This window comes from Culex pipiens, chromosome 1 (assembly GCF_016801865.2).
Source record: "Culex pipiens pallens isolate TS chromosome 1, TS_CPP_V2, whole genome shotgun sequence".
NCBI lineage: Eukaryota > Metazoa > Arthropoda > Insecta > Diptera > Culicidae > Culex > Culex pipiens.
This window is the reverse complement of record NC_068937.1, coordinates 50,511,592-50,536,463: the sequence shown is the minus strand read 5'-3', so window position 1 is coordinate 50,536,463 and position 24,872 is coordinate 50,511,592. Positions and strand designations below refer to the sequence as shown.

At 42.9% G+C, this 24,872-nt stretch overlaps 1 protein-coding gene across 5 annotated transcripts in view; it reads right to left on the bottom strand.

The window, feature by feature from the left end:
• Positions 1-24,872, bottom strand: part of LOC120412427 (protein scalloped) — a 284,128-nt gene that overhangs the window by 88,466 nt on the left and 170,790 nt on the right. Inside the window, exons 1-2 of one of the 5 annotated variants that reach the window (XM_052706851.1) lie at positions 13,282-13,615; positions 11,588-12,206 (exon numbers count right to left, since the gene is read on the bottom strand). The exons of 3 other annotated variants lie outside the window; for them this stretch is intronic. In XM_052706851.1, coding sequence (XP_052562811.1) covers positions 11,588-11,603 — 16 coding nt within the window. In that variant the 5' untranslated portion in view covers positions 11,604-12,206; positions 13,282-13,615. Of the gene's footprint in view, positions 1-11,587; positions 12,620-13,281; positions 13,616-24,872 lie in introns of those variants that run through there. One more of the 5 variants, XM_052706850.1, reaches the window with a different exon arrangement.

Genomic DNA, 24,872 nt, shown 5'->3' with positions numbered 1-24,872 from the left:
GCGCACGGCTCCCCCTCTTCACCCCGGCTCCAAAACGGGTTCCTTCAGGCTCCGGTCGTGTTTTTGCGCTCCCCTTCCATCGTTGCTCTTTTTTGAGGTTAGGGAGGCTGCCACGGCTGGACCACGACAACGCGAGAAACTGGTTTTCCAAGCTTCGAAAACCCTTTTGCTGCTCGCAATATCAACCTAACCTCACTCACTCACACCAGCAGCGCCAGTGTTGCCAACTTAGGTTGTTGGTGTGCGCGCGACTCAACCAGTTTTTCATTCAGTACTCGCGGGTGAATCATCGACTTGCGTCGACTCCGATTGGTCGCCAATTATCTTCGTCATCGTCCCGTCTTCATCGCTATCGCACACTGTGCTGCTTCTGGTTTTGCTCGACCAACCCCCTAGCAGAGGTTAGGTCGCTTTCGCCCCGGCTAGTCGACATATGGCGACTTTGACTTTGACAACCTCATCGCGTCAGCTGAGCTGGGTCACGTTTCTCGCGGGTACCAGAACCGCGAACGGAAAACCCAATTAATGAGAGATATTTTTAGAACGTTTTTTTTTTTTGAAAAATCGATTCTATCCCTAATGAGTTCCGGTACGGTACGTCACAAACTCGGCGCAACCTTCACCAGAAGACGGTTTTGTGTTGCGTCGACTCTCTCTAGGCGTTCCGCGTCGGCTCAGGTTCGAATCTCGTCGAATGTAAACAGATGTGTCGAAAATTAATGAGATCGCTCTCCGCTTCTCTCTCTCTGGATATCGCAGGCGGCGGTGCTTTTGAGCGAGGAGGACGCGGCTTGATTTGAAATTCAAATTCTCCGAAAGCGAAGCTTGAAATTGAGAAGACTAATAAGGTGAACGCCAACAGCTTTAGAAAGGGGGGGGGGGGGGGGTATAGGTCTAGATGGAGAGCGATCGGGGGATCATCTCCCCTGGGGTTGGGCGGCTTTGAACTTGAACCTTTTGCGCAGATTTGGGTGAGATTCTGCTTTTAGTGTTTTGGCTGACGTTCTACCTGAAATTAAGAAAATGGAATAAATATCTTTATAAACCAAAATGACCACAGACAACTATATTTCACCCATAAATGAGTCTTCTTGCGTAAGCGTGTATGTTTAACCTGGGCCAAACTAACAGCTGTCACTTTTGACATTACATTTGATTCCAAGAAAACTTTGACAAAAAGGAAATGATTTTTCACAGTTTTAATGACATTTCGACCAATGTTTACATTCCAAAAAAGGTATGCTCAAATGTCAACAATCAATTTATTCTGTTTCGTTAGACATAACATCCAATAAAACAATCGAGCCTTCCAGATTGATCTGTCACTACGGGAAAGAGGAACTTGTTTGGCTCCGTCACGTCGCAAAAGGCGACAAAACCTCGTCACAAGTCAACAGTAGAGGCGTCGTCGCGTCACTCACTTGTCAAGGGGGTCTCTCTTTCCCTTTGGGATTTCGCACACACTCCAAACAAAAAGTCGCGCATCGAAGGCGTAACGACCCCAAGATATCAATCTGCAATGTATGCAAAGTTATTCCCTAGCCCTAGGATGGGTCAGGAAGAGGGGCTTGTCGTTTGTTGTAAACAAAACAAAGTGAACTCGTGAGCGTTTTGAGCACATGGTTATTGCTCCTCCTGCAAGCAATGGGGCAGGATGCTGCCGATGACAGATTGGGCCCCATCGATCCAGATCCAGTTTGAATGGACGCTCGTTTTCGATGTAAATCTTGTTAGGAGAACGAGAGATGTGACACAAAAAAATAGAGACTGACTCCCTGAGCAAATATCGCATCAACTATTCAAACATATTCATAACGCGCGCACCAAGTCGACGTTCGTCTGCTGGAGTTGAAGGATCTACTTTGGCGTTTGAGGACACGGAAAAAATAATGTTCTGAGCAAAACGATTCAATCTTGCAAAAACTTACGCCAAACCGTAACTCAATTGGAGCTAACTTATGGTCAAAGAGACGTTACGCTTTGTAATATGTTTAGTTCTCTAAAATAACACAACATTTTATTAATCTTTTTGTTGTAATTTGTTAATTGGCAGAAGACTAACCAATTGTTCTACTAAGTAAGCAAAATTATCGCAATCCAAAATATTTTTTCCCGTGTACAAACCTTCCCTAGAACCGGGAAGCAGTGTGCGGGCCACACGACACGGAGGAGAAAGCTGACATCAGATAAAAATTATGTATTCAAAGTGGCACTTGGCCGATGACGACGACGTGGCGACGGACGGGAGCGTTGTGTTTACCTAACGGGACGGTCGTCGGAGGAGCGGACACGGTTCACCCGGGAGGAGGAGCCTGCCTGCTTCGATGCAACAGGTGTGCATTTTGGAGGATTGGGACCGGTGGATTCTAGGAAAGGTTCTTGGTAGGGAAAAGACGACCCCGGCGGGGAGTTTATTTGGCGGTTTTCTTGGGGAGATTTTTTTCTTTTCGAGAACGTGAGGGATGGTAATCGATTTGGTAATTGAATTCAGTGGGGAAGTGGCTTTGAGGGGAGTAAGCTTTTTTTGGAAGGAATTGCCTCGGGGAATGACACGATGATTTGTTGGTGGTAACAGTACAAATAACGCTTAGATTTTTAAATATACTTGGGAGGAAAGTCTATTAATGACCTAATTGAATTCTAGTTGGGTAGGTAAATACATACAAAGAAGTGCGTTTCAATTTATGGGAAAACAGCTCAAGTAACATTTATTTCCAGGAGTTCTACAAGATCTCTTCAAGATAGCTACAGCATAGCAGTTTGGACCGCGGTTGGATAAAACTCTCTTCAAGTACTTTTCCAAACTCCTGAAGAAGTTTTGAAGAGAATTGAGGGAAACCGCGGTCCAAACTGCTATGCTGTAGCTATCTTGAAGAGCTCTTGCAGAACTCCTGGAAAAAATGTTACTTGGGAGCTCTTGAATAGGACGCAAACTATCGAGGGCTGCGGAGTTAGATGTTGAGGAGTCGTTACTTTTGGGGTCCCGGTGTCGGAGTCGGAGTTTACAAATTCTGAGAAGCCCGAGTCAGAGTCGTTATATTTTCATAAGCTTGAGTCGGAGAAGGCACATGTTTAACACCCTTGTATGGGAGTTGTTGTCGGAGTCGATGCCTTTTTGGAATGAAGTCACTTAATCTCTAGATTACGAAGTCGGAATAGAAGTCGTAGATTTTAACAGTCATTTTTTAGATTTTAAGTCAGTTGAGGTTTTGAAGTCACACATTTATCTTTAATTATTTTTCAATAAATTTAATGTAATCAGAACAGCTACCAAGGTTCACACAACCCTCGAGCACCTCAAGCTGGCAACAAAACCCGGCGAGCCGGAAACGCTCATTGTTTATGACACAACAACCGACCGACTGCATCAACGCCAATTAAATTCCCATAATCAAGAGCAACAAATTGATTTAAATTACCATTAGTTGCGCACCAAACACGCACAAACAGTTCAGCCGTCATCGACTTCAGCTTCTTCTTCCTCCTCCTTTTCTTGCCTCGCAGTTAAAACCTAAACAAACTAAATTAAAACCAGATGCGATGCAAAACAAGAAGCAAGGAATCGATCGCCAACTCAGGAGGCAATCCAAGCAGGCATGCAACAATTTAAACAAACACAAAAAAGTGAAGCAAAAAAAAAAACACAAAGATTCGGGTACTTTAGATTATCTACACCTGAAAGCTTCACCAATACAGCGTGTGTTGTGCTATGGTCTGCGTAAGACGACTTGCAATACACACTCGTAGCAGGCGGCGACAGCGCCGCCGTGCAGAAATCAATGAATCAAGTGCATCCAACTGTCAAAGACAAAAAAATACTACACTCAAAAAAACATTCACGTTGAAGTTACGTGAAAAGCTATGTGGTATTTTTCCACTAGAGTTTTCACGTAACTTCTACGAGGCGGCCCTAGTAGAAACGGAATTTGCTTGGCCAGATCAATTCACGTCGTTTCTACGTGCTTCACACGTAAAAGCTAAATGAATCAATTGATGATTTCTACATGTTTGTTGTAGTAAACATTATAGGAACCTTCTAGTACTAATGTGGTCTAATTTCTGATATTTTTTTTTATCAAACAGAAAAAAAAAACAAGAAATGCAGTTCTAGTTTCAATTTAAATCATAGTTTTATTCAATTTTCCTTTGCTAACATTTATAAAGAATGGTCCAGTCTCTCATGAAACCGAGCAGGAAGACGTTCGTACGTAGCTTTCTGTTTCCGCTATACTTCGTGGCCGCACGGGAACCCGTTTCGAAGTCGTTGTCGTTAGTTGTGGTACTTCTGTCTGTGCCACGTTAACGTGGCTGCACATCACCAGGGGCAGGTACTTTGAGAGCAACTAGGCAAAGTTTCCGATCAAGTTGGGTGCTCGGATGGTTGGCCAGGATGGCGTTGCCAGGAAGATGTTAAAGATGATTGGGGCGACCACGTTCAGCTCTCGAATTCCGTGCACGGGTTCGTTGGTCTTGCCGGATACAACTTGCTGCTTCGAACAACTTTGGCGCGGGCACCACACTGGCCAAGGCCGACGAGAAGATGGCCGCAAAGCAACCTCGCACCCAGGCAAGTGTCCGCAATGTCCGTGACATTTTCGGTTGCGTCGTTCACCACGACCAGCCGCTTATATTAGAACGGGCCAGAATCCAAGTGGCCACCGGTAAAAGTATGCTGCTTCCAGAATTCGGCCGCTGCAAAAAAATATTTCTATGATTATTTATAAATAAAATCATTAAAACTTTATTTAACTTACCGTCTGTTCTTTTTTTGATGATATTTTGCGAGAACAAGTTCGGCAGCAGGTCTTCGCCGGACGCCATCAATTTTCATACTAAAATAATCACGTAGAAATTTCGCCGAATGGCGCACTCGAGTTCCGTTGAAGTTACATTTCAAAACACATAAAAACTACATGGAAAACCCTAGTGGAAAAATACCATAAGGCTTTTCACGTAACATCAACGTGAAAACTTTTTTTTGCCAGTACACTTTCACATTATTTTTACGTGTGTCACGTAAAACGAGCCTAGCGAGGGGAAAATCGGGGTTACGTGATTTTTCAGGTAGCATCAACGTGTGGATTATTTTGAGTGTACTAGAGACCACAATTTGGGTTGCGTTCGTGCCAAACCCCGTCACCGGTGCCAATTTGTAGTTTTTAGTTTTTTTTTTTTTTTTTTGAATTAAATATACTTTATTGAATCTTTCTTATAATAATTACATTTGGTTTACATAATAAGTGGTCAGCTGTGGCTCTTCAGCTTTAGTTTGCTTTTCGTGATTTAAACACTGTTCATTTTCTTAACTTTAAAAGTATATGATTTATCATTTTTGTAACACTAGGTACAATGAGGAAAAAAAAAAATTTAAGAAAACATAACCTAACCTAAAACTAACTTAATCTTACCATAAACTAAATCAATCCTTGAATCAAGGGGTATTCAGATATAGCACATTTTTCCCTGAATTTCAAACATTTTTCTTGAATCTTCTGATCCAACATTTTTACTTCTGCTAATTCATGAACCTCACTTGATCTTGTCCAGCCAGGAACATTCAAAACCATTTTGAGTACCTTGTTTTGGACACGCTGGAGCTTCAATTTATGAGTTCTAGCGCAACACTCCCAAACAGGTACTGCATACTCAATAACGGGGTAAATTATTTGTTTGTAAACTGCTAACTTATTTTTCAAAGATAGCTTTGATTTTCTGTTAATTAAAGGATACAAACACCTGATGAGAATGCTGCACTTGTTCAATATTTTATCTACATGCTGCCGAAACAAAAGTTTCGAGTCAAGTATGAGACCTAAATAGACAACTTCCTTTGACCAGGGTATCGAAACATCATTCATTTTAATCAAAACATCATCCTTTGGGACAAATCGGGCCGATTTGGAAAGTGGGAAAATGATGGTTTGAGTTTTGGCTGCATTTATGCGAATTTTCCAGTCACCAAAGTATTCGGAAAGAACGTCAAGACCCTTCTGAAGACGGCCAACTAAATATCTGGTTATTTTACCCTTATAAATAACGGCAGTGTCATCAGCAAAAAGTGACAACACACCATTACCAGGAAGAGTAGGCAAATCAGATGTAAAAATATTGTACAGAAGTGGGCCAAGAATACTTCCTTGGGGAACCCCAGCATCAATGTTGAATAATCCAGAAGCAATCCCATTCAGAAAAACCTTGAACGATCTCTCCGAAAGATAGTGCTGGATAATTTTGATAAGATACATTGGAAAACCGTATAAATACAGTTTATGTATCAAACCATCATGCCAAACATTGTCAAAAGCCTTCTCAACATCCAACAAAGCCATAGCAGTTGATTTAGACTCAAGCTTGTTCTGCTTGATGATTTTGGTTACTCTCGTAAGCTGATGAGCAGTATTATGTCCCTTTCGGAAGCCAAACTGCTCGTTCAAAATTATATTATTATCGTTGGTAAAATCCAAAAGCCTTGAATAGATGACCTTCTCAAAGAGTTTGGACAGACTACTCAAAAGACTAATGGGACGATAACTTGTTGGCGATGTTGGATCTTTTTGAGGCTTCAAAATTGGTATGACTTTGCCCAGTTTCCAATTGGTGGGGAAGTAACCAAGTTGCAAACATTTATTGAAAATATTGGCTAGATGTTGAAAGAACTGATCACTCTGTTTTTTCAACACCAGATTGAAAATGTTATCAAAGCCAGGAGCTTTCATATTTTTCATTTGTTTTACTGCAACTTTGACTTCCTCACCAGAAACATGGGAATCTGCAGGAAATTCAAAGGTAGAGTCATTGATTGTTGAAATACTATTGGCAACTGATGTTTCTTTACGGCTGGTCATGGAAGCGCCAAGATTATGTGAACTAACAAAATGAAGCCCAAGTGCATTTGCCTTTTCCTCGGATGTAATCAAAGGAGAATCCTCAACAATAAGAGGAGGAATAGGCTTTGGTTTGTTTTTAAGAACTTTTGAAAGTTTCCAAAATGGTTTTGAATAATTCCCCAGCTGGCTTACATGTTTTGAAAATTCTTGATTTCTGATATTGTCAAGTCGGTCTTGTATGATTTTGTTCAAATTGTTCACTGAAATCTTTTTGTCATAGTCCCCAGTCCGTTGATATTGTCTCCTATAAACATTCCTAAGTCTAATCAAGTGTTTAGTATCTACGTCAATATCAGTTACCTTAAAATTAACAGGAACCTCCCGAACGTTGGCAGCCTCTGCTTGGTTGATAGCCTGCTGGATCACCTCCAGCGAACGATCAATATCGGCAGAAGTTTCCGGGTGTTGATCATAGTCGATGTTGCTGTCGACCACTTGCTGAAACTGCTGCCAGTCAACGTTGTGGTAATCTTTCCGGGTTGGTTGCCGCTGCGGAGTAACGGAAGCTCCAACCTCCACAACCACCGGATAGTGATCAGAACTCAACTCTTCAAACACCTCAGGATGAGCCACGTTCTCAGCCATATTGGTAATGAAGAAGTCGATGATTGAGTGATTCCCAGACCGAGCCACCCTCGTTGGACGATCTGGACTCACAACGTTGTAGTATCCGTTTTGCAGATCGTTGTGCAGAATCACTCCGTTCCGATTCCTCCTGCTGTTGCCCCAAACTTCATGCTTCGCGTTGAGGTCACCAGCGATGATGTACTTTGCGCTTCGCCGTGTCAGCTTCTGGATATCGCTCTTCAGTTTTGCTGCTGAACCATCTCTGGAATTCACCTGACGTGGGCAGTATGCAGCAATGAAGAGTACTGGGCCAACTGAAGTGGGAATTTCCACCCCAACGGCCTCGATGATGTCCAGCTTGAAGTGTGGCAGCCGGCGTGGCTTGAGGTCACGATGAACAGCGACAAGCACACCTCCTCCTCCAGAGGTGGTCCTGTCGAGCTGCGTCGCGATCTTGTAGTTTTGCAGATAAACTTTTTCACCGGGCTTCAGATGAGTTTCCGTGATGGCAGCTACGTCGATCTCCTTCTCGCGAAGAAAATCCACCAGCTCTAAATTCTTTCTCCTAATGGAGCAAGCGTTCCAATTCAGCAGCTTGAGGGACCTACGATCCATACTGGATGACGAACGAGGTCAGCACTTCAATCTGCTGGGTCTTGGTTTTGCATCCACGCAGTGCAGCGGACATCTGTTTGAAAATATTGAGGAGTTCGGTTGAGGTGTAAAGATCATTACCATTTTCCTCAACTGCTGGTTCTTGGGTTGGTCTTGGCTCCTGGCTGAAGCCCGGTGGTGGCGGTCTCGGCTCCTGGCTGGAACCCGGCCGTGGATGATTCACCTCAGCTCTCTTCCTGGGATCCAACGGCAACGGTGCCAAGTTTGGGACCTGGCGTCGCGGTTGAAGAGGTGGAAAATTTTCCTCCACCAGGGCTGGAGGAGTTCTACGACGCTGAGGCTGATTCTTCGTCGATGCTTGCTGCCGAATTTTCACGAACTCAGCTCTCTTGGGGCACTTTCGGTCGGTTGACGAGTGCTCACCGTTGCAGTTGAGGCACTTCACCAGCGAATCTTGGATGCACTGGGATGTGATGTGCGCATCGGTACCACATTTGGCGCAACGACGCTTCAGGTGGCAGTTCTTACCTCCGTGCCCGAAACCCAGGCAGTTGAAGCATTGTGTGACGTCACGATGCACTGGTCGGTATCGCTCCCACGACACGATAATGTTGAAAACCGCTCGAATTGCCTTCAGCTCAGGAAGCGTCGTCGATCCCTTAGCCAAATGCAGCAGGTAGAGCTGGTCACGGTACTTGATGTCTTTGTTGCGTCGGCTCATTTTGTGCACGGCCAACACATCCAGTTTCAAAACTTTTAGCTCGGCAGCTAATTCCTCCACTGGCATGTCGTACAGACCTCTGACGACGATTTTGTACGGCTTATCCATGACGACATCATGGGTAAAGTACTCCGCCTCGTTTTCGGTCAAGTAATCCTTGACCAGTTGATAGTGCTGCCTGGATTGCACCAGCACCTTAAATCCGTCCTGACACAGACGAATGTTGCCTTGGACTTTCCCAGACTTGATGAGTTCAACCAGCCCCGCTCGAAAGTCGATCGTAGCTGCTGATTGCCGCACATAAAAAGGAGGCAGTTTCTCCTTTCGCTGTTTCACTTCATTCTCCTTTGCTTCCGCTACCTGGTCCTCGTCAGGCAGTCCAGCGAACTTGTTGTTCTTCAAAAGCTGCTCCTCGTGCGATGAAGAGTTCTCCTCCTCCTCATCCATCGGTACAGTACCGTCGCTCTTTTTCGTCTTTTTGCTGTTCGATGTCACTTCCAAAAGCACCTTCCTTTTGGAAATTCCCGGTTTTTGGCCATCAGTTGAGGCCTCAACCTTCCTTTTGGAAATTCCCACTTTTTTGCCTGCTTGAGCCGCAGGTAGGGCAATATTGCCGGCGTTTTGCGCCGGGACGCGACGAGTCATGTTGATTCAGACAACCTTCACCAACGAATGCTCGGATAACAATGTAGTTTTTAGTTGCTTTTATGCTTCGTTCGAAAATGTAATTAGTGGTTTGAGATTTGATGTACTTTTGACATTAAAAACGAGACACCTTGGAGAGCGTAACGCATGTAACGTCTTGAAATGTAATTTTGACAGCCTAAAGAATTGTTAACTAATAATAAGGGTGAGGCCGAGGGCAATTATTTCCGTGTATATTGTATAATTCACGAGAGCAATAATGCTGTCATTTTTTAGCATGGTTGTCGGAGTCGGTCTTTCTGAGGATCTGGAATTGATGACATTGAAGCCGGAATTGGCATATTGTTGTTGTTGTTGTTAGAGTCAAAATCGAAGTCGGTGACGTCGAATCATTTTGTAGAGCTTGAGTCGGAGCACCAAGTCCCAGAACCCAGAGTTGGAGTCGGACGCGTACAAAACGTAAACCAGCTCCACAACTCTCTTTTTAAAAACGATACATAGGTTCCGATTAAGTCGACAAATTGTGCTGCTTTGTTGACAAATGCTCGAATTTGACAGACGACCAAAGATCAGCCACCGATATTGAACCCCGTCCAAGTCATTGTCTCAGTGCAGCAACACACCGCGCGATTCGTTCACCGTGGCCGAGCCTCTCTTGGCAAGTCTCGTCGAGCCGGTCTCCGAGTTGTTGCCAAGTTATGAAACAGCTCAGTAAATTAGGAGTCCAAATCACCCCTCCGAATTGAAATTGGCACGAAAACCTGCGCTTCGTGGTTTTTGCACCACACACACTAGGTCAGTCAAATTTCGTGACGTTTGGCAACACTGACGCCGAGCAGCTGCCGGTCATTAATGCCGTTGCACGTGCGTGCCGGTTGAGGAATTGACTTCCAAGAAGCACACAACGCCTCAGGTATTCGTCGCATAGCTGCGTCGAAAATAACCTCTGGGAACTCCCTAAATCAGGCCGGTCCATTCCGGGACGGAGAAATACATAGTGTTTTCATTCAAAGAATCTTCCTTTCTCCGACATTTCTCGACGGCCCGAAACCCTCAACGTGCTCTCTGTTGGCGCAGATATTCCGAGAATTCGGCTTTGAAAAGATTATTTCTGGCCAAAAATAAAGCGCGTGTGGCGCGTCCCCGACTGACGTCACACAGAACCTTCCGCACACACTTTGATATGTTCTTTCGGCAGCGGCGCTGCTGCAGTCTCCCACGCTGAGAAACGATTCTTGCGTCTTGCTCTCTGAATGAGTGTACTGCTGCGTAGGTGGGAGGTCTGTTGTTTTGTGTTTGGTCAAACGGATTTGTTGACGTGATGAATGAAAGTCGGCGTGGGAGCCACTTCGGGGAAGCTCCGGGACCGGTGCGGTCAATCTGTCTGTCGGGTTCGTGGAATTGGTCTCAATGGTTGGGCACAAAGACATCAAAGGAAGGCCAATGTGTACCTGGGCTTGAGATATTGACTCCTGGGAAAGGAGTTCTTCTTTGGAAGGTGACATTTGCACCATCGATATGAATCTCGTCTGAAGTTTCTACCTAGGATGCGATTCTTCCTCAGGGTTTTAATGTCGTCCGTATGAAGTTTTAAAAGATTCGAGCATTGCTGTCAGTTTTAAGGCCAACCTTTCCAATATCCATGCGTATGACGCTTCTAAGATTTATGTGGTCCAGATCTTCATGTTTTTTGATAATTCTTGCACGACAGTTTCAGGTCTTGCGGTCAGTTCTAAGGTCACGTCATCCATGTTGATCCATTTCGAGGGTCTTGATAATTGATATAATTGTACTAAATTTGAGTCAAGTTCCACGGTAACGTTTTAGCCATCTTTTCCGTCTTCGTTACTTCTCCATGTAGTTCCCCGTTATCTCCTCGTTCAACCATTGCGTCGTGTCCACCTTCGCCAACTACAAGTCCCGTGTCTCGTCAGTCCATTTGTCACACAGGAAGTTCACCCGAGATAGCAAACAGTACCCCGTGCAAAAACGGCTTCGGCAGCGGCTACCTCAAGAAACTTTTCTTATCAGTTGCTGCTTCTGCTGCTTCCTTACGGTGCGTTTTGTCATTCGTTTGTTATCAGTTTTGTTATGGTAGCCCCCAATACAGGTACTTCCGTTCCCTCCGGGAACGTCACGTGACGATACTAACCTCCAAAAATTAACATTTATTTGCTCGCGCCGGGATTGCGTCTTTGGGTTGCGCCGTTACGCGCGCTTCTCCCGGGGATTAGCACAGTTTCCGCTCCGATGAGACGACGAGGTGGGGGCAAAAAAAGGGAAAGCCTCCTCGAGGTTTGGTCTTTATTTTTACGACTCTCGCGCGTTCGGAGATCTCGTCTCGCGGTTCCTCGCGGCGGCCAGATATAAATATAAAACCCGCGCGGACGGTTTCAAGATCTTTCACCTTTTTCTTGCTTCTATTTGGTCGGATTCGCCTCTGGTGCGCACATCTAGAGCACTGCTACACTCTTAAACGGATTCACATACATGCGGACTTTATTTTTCTTTTTGCTTGTACTCGATACTCACTGTTGGCACTTCTTGATCATTGCCCACTACTCTTCTTCTTCTGCCGATATATTTGTTTTAGTTAAAATCTTAAAACTTTTTCTCTTCTCCTATTATGTGCTTTCCTTCGATTCTTGACTCTTGCGATCTCTCCAAGCTGGCCCCACAAGCCCTCCACAAGTCGGTTCTTCTTCTTCCTCACGTGTTGTAGCTCTTCTTCTCCTCCTTCGTCGTCGCGAGCAAGTAGAAAACTTGTTTGACTGAAATAAAAGCGCTTTTGTTGTTGTTGTTGCTGTTATTATTAGTTGTTGCCTTCTTCACTGGCTTCTACTTCTTCCTCCTCCTCCCACGGCTCGCCGTGCAACTCTCTCGAGAGCGCGCGATCACCCGCGAGTTGTTGTGGTTCTGTTCTCTTCGTTCTCCTCCTCCTCCCCTTTGTCACCACGCAAAATTTTGCACACACCGTCGCGATGCCGAAGCTCGTGGCGTGGCGTCCAAGTCGGCTGCGACGAAGCGTTCGGCGGCGGTGACAGGGTTATAAAATCACGTCACCTTCACTTCGCCGCTAACGAATCAAGCGCGGCGACGAAGACGAAGGGGAAGAGCGAGAGAACCGAAGAGAACAGCGCCACAAAGCAGAAAGGTAGAAACACGGAGTGAAGGCGCGCGCACACACACACACAACAAACACGACGATGATGAAAAACTTGTAGAATCACTTTTCTTCTTGTTCTTCCTGACCGCGCCGCGCGCGATTCTCTTGCTCGAATCACACACGGCGGACACACCGTGATTGTCGCAATACACACACACGCGATGATTTCGTCTAATGCGATGGTATTGGTGTTTGCGTTATAAAATTTGAAATCTATTTCGTCGCGTTCGCAGCGAGCGCGCTTTGTGTGTGACTCACACAGGTGTCATAAACACAAACAGAGAAGGAGGCGACGACGACGGTGGACACGGTCACACAATTACAGGGCCCCCGGGGACTAATGGACTGTAAACAGACACAGACAGATATGCATTCGAGACGGTGCTGGACGAGGACGGACGGTGTACGGGGGGGAGGGAGCTTTCTAGAAGAAATCGGTCAACTCGGCAGACGATCCGCGCTGTCAATCGTCGTATCAATCTAGTGTGCGAAAGCACTCTGCTTGACCAGCAGCACTGTTGTAATGCTCCCTCTCACTCGCTCCGTCGCACACGTCTAGTGTCCTATCTCACGCTCGTTCGCTCTCCCTCTCACTCCACCGCGATGTTGTCGCCGTTGACTTGGCTGTTTTTGTTGTCGTTGTTGCAAACTAATTTCATAATGAACTTTTTGCTGCTCACTTGCCTCTCAGTATTCTACTCCTCGCGGTTTACTTGCAGCCCAAATTGGCACACTGGCCGCACTGCCCACCAAGTGTCACACACTAGCCTACTTTGTTATTGTTCCGATGTAAACAAAGGGAAGCTTCGTCGCCTGCTGCACCTGAACTCGCGCCCGATTGTTGCGCAGCAGCAGCACTGCACGATGAGCAAGCAGCGATTCTCGGAACTCTCGGAAACGTCGTCGCGGAGGATCCAAAACGGGGGGGCAAGGCAGAGACCGACACAACCGACACGAGTGTCCGAGACACAGACACGAGGGTTCGACACAGCGTACAAAGCGTCACTAAATTGAGCAAGTGAGGTAAACGTTGACCGAAGGCTCCGCGCGCTAGGCAGGGTTGCGTATGCGAGAGAGCCCGAGCAAAAGTGAGCGAGAGAGCGGCCGCGCTCGCTCACCAATACAGTGTCAAACGGAGCGCAAGGGTCTGATCTGAGGTGACACGAAGGAGAGGCAGTCCCGAGGCAGTAGGTTAACAATAAAAAGGGGAAACTCGAGCGGACGGAAAACTCGTGGTTTTCCATCGTCTAATGGGCATTTTCCACGGCAGAACAACGGGGAGAGGGGCTGGTGACGCACAGGCGGATGTGTTTTTCCCGATGAGTAAGAAATTTTCGCATGGATGATGGCCTCCTCGCTTTTTTTAGAACCAGGAACTGGTTTTGGGAAGGGTTGCCAACTCTTGCAGTTAAGCTGTCTTGCTTAGTCACTATTGAACTCTGTGTTTGACAACTACTTACCTTTGACAGTGTTAACATTGATCTGTGCTGTCATTTTCCTACACGGATCAAGGTTCTATAATGCGTAGGTTCAGTAGGTTAGAGGAAAACTGTCAAACGCAGGGTTGGACTTTCTCCTGTCATTTTTCTAGTCAAGCGCATTCCCACAAATTTCCATACAAAATTCAAAATATTCTTACAAAAATTCCAAAATACTATGCTGGAATTCCAAGAATTCGCGAGGAATGCCGAACGCTCATACCGCAGCACTGGCAACCCTGCTGCTCGCGAGAGCGAGCAAAAAAGAGTTGAAAGTTTCGCTTGAGGTGCGCTACGCTCACCAACACCCCTTCACTGTTTACGCGTGTGTGTGTGTGACTGACAAAACGAAAATATAAACACACCAAGATCAGATGGTGGTGCATCCGTCCCGCTCGCTCCTTCCCTCCCCAGCATGGTCCCATCCCGCTCGTTTGTCGGAGTTGTGTCGGAGTGTCGGAGCCGGTGCAGTCTTTTGTTTGTTTCCAACGAGCCTACTCTTCGTTTGAAGATTGCGCGCTACTTCTAAACACAAACAAGCTTTTGACACCTTTAGCTCGCTCGCTCGCTCTCTTTCGCTGTCTCGCTCGAGCGTTGGTTTGATGTGCTCTGTTTCTTGTAGTGCGAGCAAAGGGAAAGAGAGTCAGACTAACACCATAATAAAAATTAAGCTTTATTTGATTGTAAATGAATTGTCTTGTGTAAGCTCTCCTTTCAATTTGGCTGCTCTCGCTCTCGCTTCCCGAGGAAAGACGGATAGTGAGAGTCAATAAGGATTTTGACTTTTTCTGTGTCGAGTTGTCTCTTGACGATTATCATCATTTTGGGATTTGCTGGTTTTATTATGCGTCAGTGTTTGTTTTTGTCGAATTCAGTTTGTTGAATGAGGTTTTATTACTCTAATTTTGTTGGAGTAGTCTACTTCTGACGTTCGTTATCATGATTCACATGATAGATGATCACGGATCTTTTTCATTATATTTCGTTCAGGCGATTCAAGATATGATCGATATCCAGCATCAAGCCGCAAGATTAATCATCTTCATCAATATCTACAAACTGCTTCGAATCCATCTCGCTTCTCTTTCCGCCCTCCTCTTCCGACTCCCTGCTGCAACCATCATCATTCGCTAATGTATTTCGCTAATCGTTTAACGTCATGATTCGAATTCCCGGACGCTTCGAAACCCGGACACTTCATCTTGTTTTATCAATTATTTGGATATAAGTTCGCATTATGAATGTCAAAACTGTGTCATTTGATGAATTCCAACATCAACTTTCATTTAAAGTTTGTTTCAACGCTGTAGTTTATGCTAAAACAATTAAATACAATAAAATTATAAGTTTATCAAAAATACGAAACATTTCACTTGAAATATTTCATAGACGTTCGAAGCACCGGGAAGGCAAAGCAGAAATTCATGGTTTCGATTTCCTTAAATTCAAGCAAATTTTTATATAAACTATCGATTGTTTTGGTGTTAAAAGCTTATTTGAGACCTAAAGAATGCCATTCACTAACATTTCAGTCCAAATTTGTGCGATTCATAAGTAAAAACAATTGTCCGGAATTCGAAGCAAAAGTGTCCGGATTTCGAATCAGCTTTTATCAGTGTCCGGGATTCGAAGCACAACAAGTCATTTTAATTTTCAAATTCTGATGAAAAATTGTTAGAAAAGACATATTTTGCATGCATTCTCTTAAAACTGACTGTTTATACTAAATCCTGATGATATTTCTACATTTCCAACTTATTACCTGATTTTTTGCCAGCTATAACAAAAATAATATGCTACTAAGTGTCCGGATTTCGAATCATGACGTTATTATACTCGCTTAGTTCTCGTTCCTCGCATTCGCTCTCTCTGTCTTGTTCGCTTCGTTCGTTCCTCAATTCTCCAACCAACCTCCTCTCTCTTCTCACCTTTCCCTTGCGAGTTGCTTCTGTGCTTGCTTTCCATCGTTTCTTGCACATTTTGTTTTATTTCTCCTCACCCGATGAAAACTAACATCAACAAAATGCAAAACAACAAAAAAATATCCCCACACTTCACTCCGCGTTTTCTATATTTAAAACCAGTTTTCCACTCAGCTCCTCGAGTCTTGCTCGCGAGAGCGAGAGCGCTCGCAGCATCCGCGCGCTCGCTCTCTCTCTTTCTCTCTTTCACTCTCTCGAAGTTCTAATCACTTCGCGCACGTTTGATCCTGTTCGCTACCTTTCTTACGCGTTCTCTCCTTGCGTAATTGTGTTACGCGCGCACATGTGTGTTTGCCTGGTGCTCCTTTGTCATCCAAACTTTCTTTCTTCCTTTTTGACCGTCCGTCCTTCGATTCTTCTTCTTCGTCTGTTTGACGTTCACTCTGATTTGGCTCCCTCTCTCGCTTCGAAAAGTGCTCATTTGAATTTTTAATGGAGTCATCCGTGCGCGATGTGTGATTTCGGGCTTGATCGTATTTAATGCCGCGACTTCCTGGTTTTGTTGTCATAAAACGGGTTGGCTGAGTAGGGGGGGTTCTGGAGGGATCGCCGGGGCACAGGATGGCGATTTTTTACGGTTTTCCTCTTGACCATTTTTGGCGAATGGTCGAAAGTGGCGTAGAATTTTAAGTGAAGTGGACTTTTTGTTGTTGTATTTGCTGATCGGATGCCTTGATCGCAATGTTGCCGGAAATTGAGCGCATTAATCCGGTGAGTTCAGTGTACTTTCGTTCATGTTTAATTCATGATATTCGACGCGGAAGAAGATTTGAGGTTAGATTCGACTCAGCAACCCTTTTAAATACCCTGAAGAAGACTGCATAGAAGGTAGAAACGTCAGATGTCATTCCCTTAAAACAAGTCCTTTCCAGTTTAGAGTACATAGTAGACTCGATTCCAGAAATTGATATGTTCTCCACCACTTTATGATGCATCCATTAAACGGTTCACATGTCTTGCCCATTCCCCTCAATTGGTGTCCGTAACGTGCGCTCCAGTTGATTGTGCTCTTACTTGACTGCTGACCCCCGCCGTTTGTTGACACCCAATTCTCGTCCCCCACCTCCCTTTTTGACAGTTCCCGAGGCCCCAACATTGTGTCTCCGAAGTTGCCATAAAAAGCAATCAAATTTTTACGTTTAGTAGATAATAAAATTATGCGCTGAACCGTTTTCCGCCTTCTCCGCTTTGGCTTTACGACCTGTCAACCCTGTGTGGCTCCCGCTCTTCTTTATGTCATAACGGGAGGATTTTTCACTTTTATAGCTTGAACCTTGCAACCCCTCCTCCCTTCAACCGTCTGTCACTGTTCTCCGTTGCTAGACATTCCGGAAACCGACCCCGAATGTCCACGTCCAAGTCAGTCTGGAACCGATAGTCTCCGTTCCCCTCACTCCTTCAAAGTTTAGTTGTCACACAGCATCAGTGTTGTGTTGCCATGGGGACCTCCAGCCCGGCTTGCTTGGATTCTCCCGGGTGTCAGCCAAGCCGCGGTCTACTCTGTTTATTATTATATATTTTGCAACGCCGGCTGCTGACCCGTCCAATTCTGGAAGCGCATTTCATTATTTTCCTATTTCATGGTTCCGTTCTTTGCCTCCGGCAACTTCTTCGTTTGAACGCCCCACGGGTTGGTCGTAAAACGTTTCGAGGCTGACTCGTTCAATACATCAAACGGCTCGAACTTGGCACTTTTTTTCGCCTGCCGTCTCCACCATATCGCGCTGCTCCGTGGGACCGTCCCCCGAAGAAGACTTTAAATTATAAATTTTTGCTCCAAATGAACATGAAAAGCGGTTCCACCACCTCCTGCTCCTCTTCCAGCTAGTTCAGCTGCTCGCACCCACACTGTCTCCAAACCCCTGTTGCTGTTGATCTGCTTCTTCCTTTGACTTTATTGCTTCCCATGCAGTCGTCGCCACCAGCGCTTCCGCTCCTCGTCCTTCTTTTCCAGCAGATTTTTAATTCAATTACTTTTTCATTTCGTTCCAGCTCCGGCAGCCCTTTTCCAGTCAGCACAAGAGAAAGAGCAACCCCAGCTTCCTGACGTTCCCCGCTCACCCTTTGTTCTTCCATCCTTCTCCGCCTCCTCCTTTGTTGTCAAGAGATAATCCACTGACTACTCTTCCAATGTGACAGTTTCGCAAGTTCTTCTTCAGCAGCCGCCCACACGTCACCGCACACTTGATCTCGTCGTCGTCGTCGTCGCAGAGTTCGTTCTTCGTTCTCTCCTGTCTTCCACTCTCGCTCTTCGTTTCGCTTTCCGAGTGGTGGCGGTGTGGTGATGGTCGGTTGTCATGATGATTGTTATTATTCTGATCCGCAAGCCAGGCTGGCAGTGGTTTTTCGAATGCACTCTCCTCCCGCCTTCTTCGACCTGTCATCTACACCCCCTGCCGTTTCTGTGGTTTGCTCGCGAGGATGCAGTTTTTGTTGCGACACTTGATTAGCTTGAAGAGTTTGGTGACGTTTCTGTCCTTGATGTTGGTCTTCCTCATGGTCATTCTACAAATATGCAATGCTTTCTTGAAATTTAGCAAGAAGACATTTTCGATTTTAAAAGAGCATCAGAAACCGACACTTCAATACCTTTCCTTTTGACGTTTCCACCAAAAAAAAAGGAACAACGCTAAGAAGAAAAGTGTGAACGGGGGGTGTTCGTGTGTCTCAAAAGTGGGTAACACGAGACCAATGTCTGTTGAAAGGAATGAAAACAAAAAAAAGTAAGGTACTCACGAGTACAAACGAGCGCAGACTCCTCGCCCTGACGATGATCCGCCCTCCTCGAGTGACTTTATGGTTTATTTAAATGACTTATTGTGGTCTCCTTCTACCGAGTGTTGTTCTCTGTGGTCGCTTCCTTAGCTGCTCGTTTTACTTCTTCTTTTTCGTCGTATTGTTTTCTGCACTTCTAAGCATATTCTTTCGCTCGGTGGAAGCTAAAGGAGGTGTCAGATTTATTTGAGTCTTCTCTTGTTTTTTTTCCTTGACACCCCCGCACCCAAGGCAGTGCTCGCACGTGGAGTTTTTTTTTGTGTGTGTTGTTTGTAACTTGAGCGAGAGACTTCTTTTCTTGCGGGCACTCCTCGCAATAAAAGATACCGTGGATCACGACCACGAGAACTGTCAGTTGATCCCGGGTTGGTGGTGGCACTTGAAATCGCAGAGACAATGGTTAAAGGTTTTCTAATTCTAACTTACTTTTTCAAAAAGTTGAATGTAAAAAGAAAACCCATGTTGCATAGGTTTTTTTTTTGAAAAGAACTCTAAAATTTATTAACATTTAAAATATCAATTCTTTTTTTAATTTGTTTATTTTCAATAAATAAAATCAATACAATGAATTCAAACTCAAATCAACCTCGTTGGTTTGACAAAGTCAAACAAAATAGTGACGAACTGTCACTTTTTACACGGGACTCACATTTACTATCAAACCAAACGTTTGGTAGTAAGTGTGAGCTCTGTGTAAAGAGGGCGGTCAAACTAAAAAGTGACCCCGTTCGTTTGACAACGTTGGGTGTCAAACCATCGAGGTTCCAGTGTATTCTAATGTCTTCAGAGATCCACCGAATCCTGATAAATCCCATTGAAAGGTCAATTCAGGCTACAACAGTGCCTCGAAAAGTGTTTTGTTTACGAATTCAAGAAAAATCTTGAAGACTCGAGCGTGTCAAGAACACCCCCCGCAAATGCGACACGTGCTTCAAAATCGCGAGTATTGTTGGTACAATTGGCTTTTCAGCAGAGCCAGCCAGCCGGCAGAGGTTCGTTCAGGCTTTTTCTGAGTAATCGAGAAAACGCGCACGCTGTGGAATATTTGCACGACACATCTGGAAACTCACGTAAAGGGTTTCGCTTTATTACAGCTCGTGTAGGTTGATTTTACTATTCGGTGAGTTGTAACCCTTTGAGGGAGTTGTTTGTAGTATGAGTTTTATTTTTTCATGTCCTTTCCACAAAGTTCAACTTATTTATGCAAACCCTAACTATAAAGGATTTTTTTAAATTAAAAAATCTCAAAAATTAACATACTTCAGCCCTTTAAAGGGCCAAGACCGAGAGTACACCTAGCTCAGATGCCGGTGTTTACTGTTTTTGCCAGCCTGCCCCTGCAATAATGTTTCTTATCAGCGCAGAAAAATTCTGCTGTCCAGGCAGAGCAATCACAACACTGTCCGGAATGTGGCGTTGAAAAAATCACGCTCGACACGATAGCGGGCGGAAGATGACTTGGCTACGACGCTGAGGAAGATTTGACTCGCCTGTGCTGACGAGGTGAAGAGACTGTTGGTATCAAGTTCATGGAACGGTTTTGTTAAATAGATGAAATCCATAAGTATCCCTGAAGATTGGATTTTTTCATAGTTCAAACAATAAATGGAGTCACCGGTAAATTATTGAAAAAATTTTCAAAGTTTTTCAAAATTACAAGTGTCACAGATTGGTCTTCACAATTTTCTGGGTTCTATTCCAATTCTATTTCAAATCTTTTTAAACATGTAGGTATTCTTCTATTTTTCTGGACCTCCTTGTATTGTACAGTAGTTGTTCGGTAACTGGGCGCTCGATAACTGGGCCGTAGCCCAGTTAAAAAGCAGACAAACGTAAAAAAACCAAAACAAACCGAAATCACCGAGGGGTTATGGGATGCATGTTCATGTCATGTACAATAAATAAAAAAAATCTTTTTTCAAACTTTTATGTAATTTCAAGTCACAATTAAAGAAATATGAAAAGTAATCATTGTAAGCAACTTTGAGTAACTTTTATTTTTATTATTCACCAAGAAAATATTATGCATCGGTAGTCCCCTCGTTATTTTTCGTTCAGCCCAGTTAGCGAACAGTATTCGGTGACTGGGCCATGTTCTCAGCCCAGTTACCGAACAAGTACTGGACATTAAAATTAGAACTTGATTTTTTAAAGAAATCGAAAATCATTAACGTTTTTCAAATATTTCACTCTTCAATATCATGGCAGACTTTTTGTGTTAATCCAAAACTATTGTTTTTTTTCATGATACCTAAGAGAATTGAGATTTATTTTCAAATCTTGTCTCTTGCATTTTTTAAAGTCCTGCTTTCTTCAATATATAATATAATGCATCAATATATAATATAACGATTGAATTCCTTTGAATCATGGAAGATATCTCAAATTGTAATATTTTTTGTTTGCGAGTTATGTTTTTGTTATATTTGTTATGTTTTTCAAGCTTAAATTTAAAGTTCATACTTTTAATTGGTGGTAATCTACACTTCAATTTAAACAAGGACAACTTTGTGTCATGCTTCATATTATAAATGAACCATATTTTTTAATACAATGTGTTTCTTTTTTTATTTATGACATGACTAGAAAAGCTTGAAAAATTTCTTTGAAAATGAAAAAAGGAAAACAAGAAGCGGCAGCAAATAAAATGATACCAGTCAATGTCAAATTTGAGACAGGTTTTGATTTTCATGTTTCATATAAAACTTATTTCGAGCCAAACATTTCATTAGGGCACAAAACCAAAACGTAAACATCCTACATGCCCTCCAAGAATCAGATTGATAAAAAACAATTTCCTATTGAAAAAATCAAAAACTCAAAAGGGCCCATAACAATGTTCACTCCGAACCAGAAAAAAAGTTCAATTGTGCCTTTTTCGTTTTCGTTAGTTTTTCGTAGTTGAGGAACTTTCTATGTTATGAAGTGAAGTTTTCATACATTCTTAACACTAATTCACTTCAAAACAACGTTTGGTTAACGTTTCACCAAAGATTTCTGCAGAAAAAAATTTCGTCGAACCACAATATTTAACACGGTTCCGCGGATCCTGTTCAGTACACCTTTGAAGAATTTTTTTATTTCACATGCCCTATTCTCACCATTCGATCACAAAACTTCATCAATTAACATAATGTTCGCTGAATTCCTCATTATTTCTAACTGAACAAAAGGTCCCATAAACATCATTCAAAACAACAATCGGATGACGGCGCTTTAGTGCCCTTTCAATTCTCTTCGAAATTGCATCTAGAAAGGGCCCATTATGGACAACAGTTGGAAAGTTAAAAGGGCCTAATAACGAGATTTTTTTTAAATTATGAGTTTTATTGCGAAAATCAACATAAATTAAGAAGCATTCAAGCAGAGTTGAGGATAATGATGTGTTTTATCGTATCATAAGTAAAAATACCATCAGTGAAGCTTCTTTTTTAAATAGGAATTGAAACAAGTTGTGCACTTTTTGCAAGCGATTTTCTCGAATCGCGGATTTTGGTTTTGTGCCCTAATGAAATGTTTGGGTCGATTTTGGAAATCGGTGTACTTATTGTATTGTTATGTTCCTGTTTCAACCGAAGTCAATCAAAACAGAACGCAAAAATTGGCTTAAAAAGCTTTTTTAATTCGTTACATTTGTCTAGATTATTTAAATCGCTAGCCATTTTGCGAATCTGTAAACAAAATTTTAGCAGTTTTTCCTAATAAGTATTCAATTGTTCATCTATTTCTACAACCAAACCTGAATTTCCAGACCATATTTTGTTTTCAATTTCGGGAATTCCTGGGACAAAATAAAAAAAATCCCATTTGCAAAATCAAAAAGTTTTTCAGAAACTTCATCGTTTTGGAGGTAAAATCACCTTGAGTTTGATTTTTGCGAAAATTTTGAAATGTTTAGTTTTTTCATAAGTGCCCAAGTATGAATTTGGTTTCTGAAAAGCAGATAATATCCTATAAATTTGTTTAAGAAGTTGCTAAAATACAATCACAATAAGAAATAGGATAAAATAGATTTTTTTGTTATTCCCAAATAGCAGTAAATTTTAAAATGCCGATATCTTAGCAATTATCGACTTGAAATGTCAAAAATTGAAACATTTATGAATTTCTGATCATTCAGATATAAATTTATATAATTATGTATCAATTTTCAAGTAAAGACTAAGATTTCAAAAAGGGTTACATTTGCATTTTAAGCCTTTTCCAAATGTAAGTTTTGAATTTGGAAAATTTCGGTTTTGTAACATTTGCTGAGAAAGCGTCATTTGAAAATTTAGTACTATTTGAGTGATAATCAAAAAAAATATTTTTAGGCTTGAGCAACCCGTCACTTACAAAAGAATCTTAACATTGCAAAAATTAAAAACGTTAGGTGGATGTTGGGTGGGTTTACATCGAAATCGGTGCACTTCATTCACATTTTAAATGTACTTTTAAATTTGAAATCCGATTTTGCATTTAAAAACAAAATGTTGGATTTCTGACCGCTCTGAAATTTTTTTATTTGGGAAAAAATGTTTTTTTAAGTTGGAAAAACTGTCAATATTTTTGCACTTGCTGAGGCATAGCTCAAAAGTTGTCTTTTGGATCCTTAAAAAATATTTTATTTTTTTCAAAAACTGTAAATTGTTATTTTTTTAGAGTATACTTATTTGTCTATGTATTATGTAAAATTTGCCTACAACTATGCCGAAGACATCACATTTTTCAGATATGTTGGCTCAAGGTACAGATTCTAGAATATTTCAATGATATTTTGTGTATGAACAGCTGTTAAATTTGTATGGAAACTAGAATGGATGAAGTCTGGAGTCTGGACATAATTATTATTCCTTCATGTCCTTATTTCAAAATGTTCATTTGAACTACATAAACTATTGAAATTACTATCCCAACTGCACTTCGAAATCACGTACTCCAAGTTGTTGTTTGTTTTCTACCCACCAACTCTCCAAATCGAGCACAAGTCCCGTAATAATAACGTTTGTTTTCTTTTCTTTATCTACTGCTTTTATGAATGACTTTGCGACTTCTTGTCTACTCCTCGTTCAACACTTGGACTTGGAGTAGTACAATTCACCAACTACCACCGCCGCAGGTCCTTCTCCCGATCCTTTCCCTTTTTCCTTCGCTTTCTGACTTCATTCGTTTTTCCCCGATTTCGACAATGTATGTTTCGAGAACCATAAAAATCATAATAATACGTCTCGGCTCTCAGTTCTCTCCCTTGGAACACTCGGACTGCTCTAATGAAAGGATTACATTGTTATACACCGGTCCCGAGCGCGAAACGAACGACTTTTAGGAGGGCGATCGCGCCGAGGTTCTTCGAGAGTTTTCCTCCTAACCTTCTCACTCTCGTCTCTCGTCGAAAACGGTTGGCTTTTTGTCTGGCGATGTTGTGTTGAACCTCTTTCGGGATAGCCTTTTTTCGCGTTCAGAAGAAAAGAAAAAAGTTTCGTTTTTTCTTTCGCGATGAAGATCTTTTCTGATGGTGATGCTGAACAGGGGTAGTTCAATAACCTTTTGGCTCCCTTTGCCTATCTGGAAAAAGGCTTTGGAGGGGCGCTTTTAAAATGGTTTGTTTTGACATAGGACTATGTCTCTACTTACTATATTGGGGGGCCAGTTCAGAAATTCGATCCAAAGCGTCACTTTTAAGCGTTAAAAAAGGGGACATTTTGAACGCTTATATCTTTTTTCCCTGTGAATCAATCCAGACGGTTGGACCACCAATCGAAAGAGAAAGACTTCAGCTATTGTTTAACTACATAGATAGTTTGACTAAACATAGTTAAAGCACTTAAAACATGCAATCAAAATGAGTAATTTTTCAGTACAAATCGGACAGATGACCAATCAGAGCGAGCGTATGCATTCGAGACCGCGCCCCTTTTGTGCCGTTCTCCGGCTCTGCCGCTATTTAAGCAGAAAATTTCGCAAAAGCAAGTCACTTTGGAACGAGCACTCGAACTGTGCACGTCGGGCCGGCGCGGAGCAGCAGCAGCAGCAGCGGCCTATAGAAGAAGAGGACCA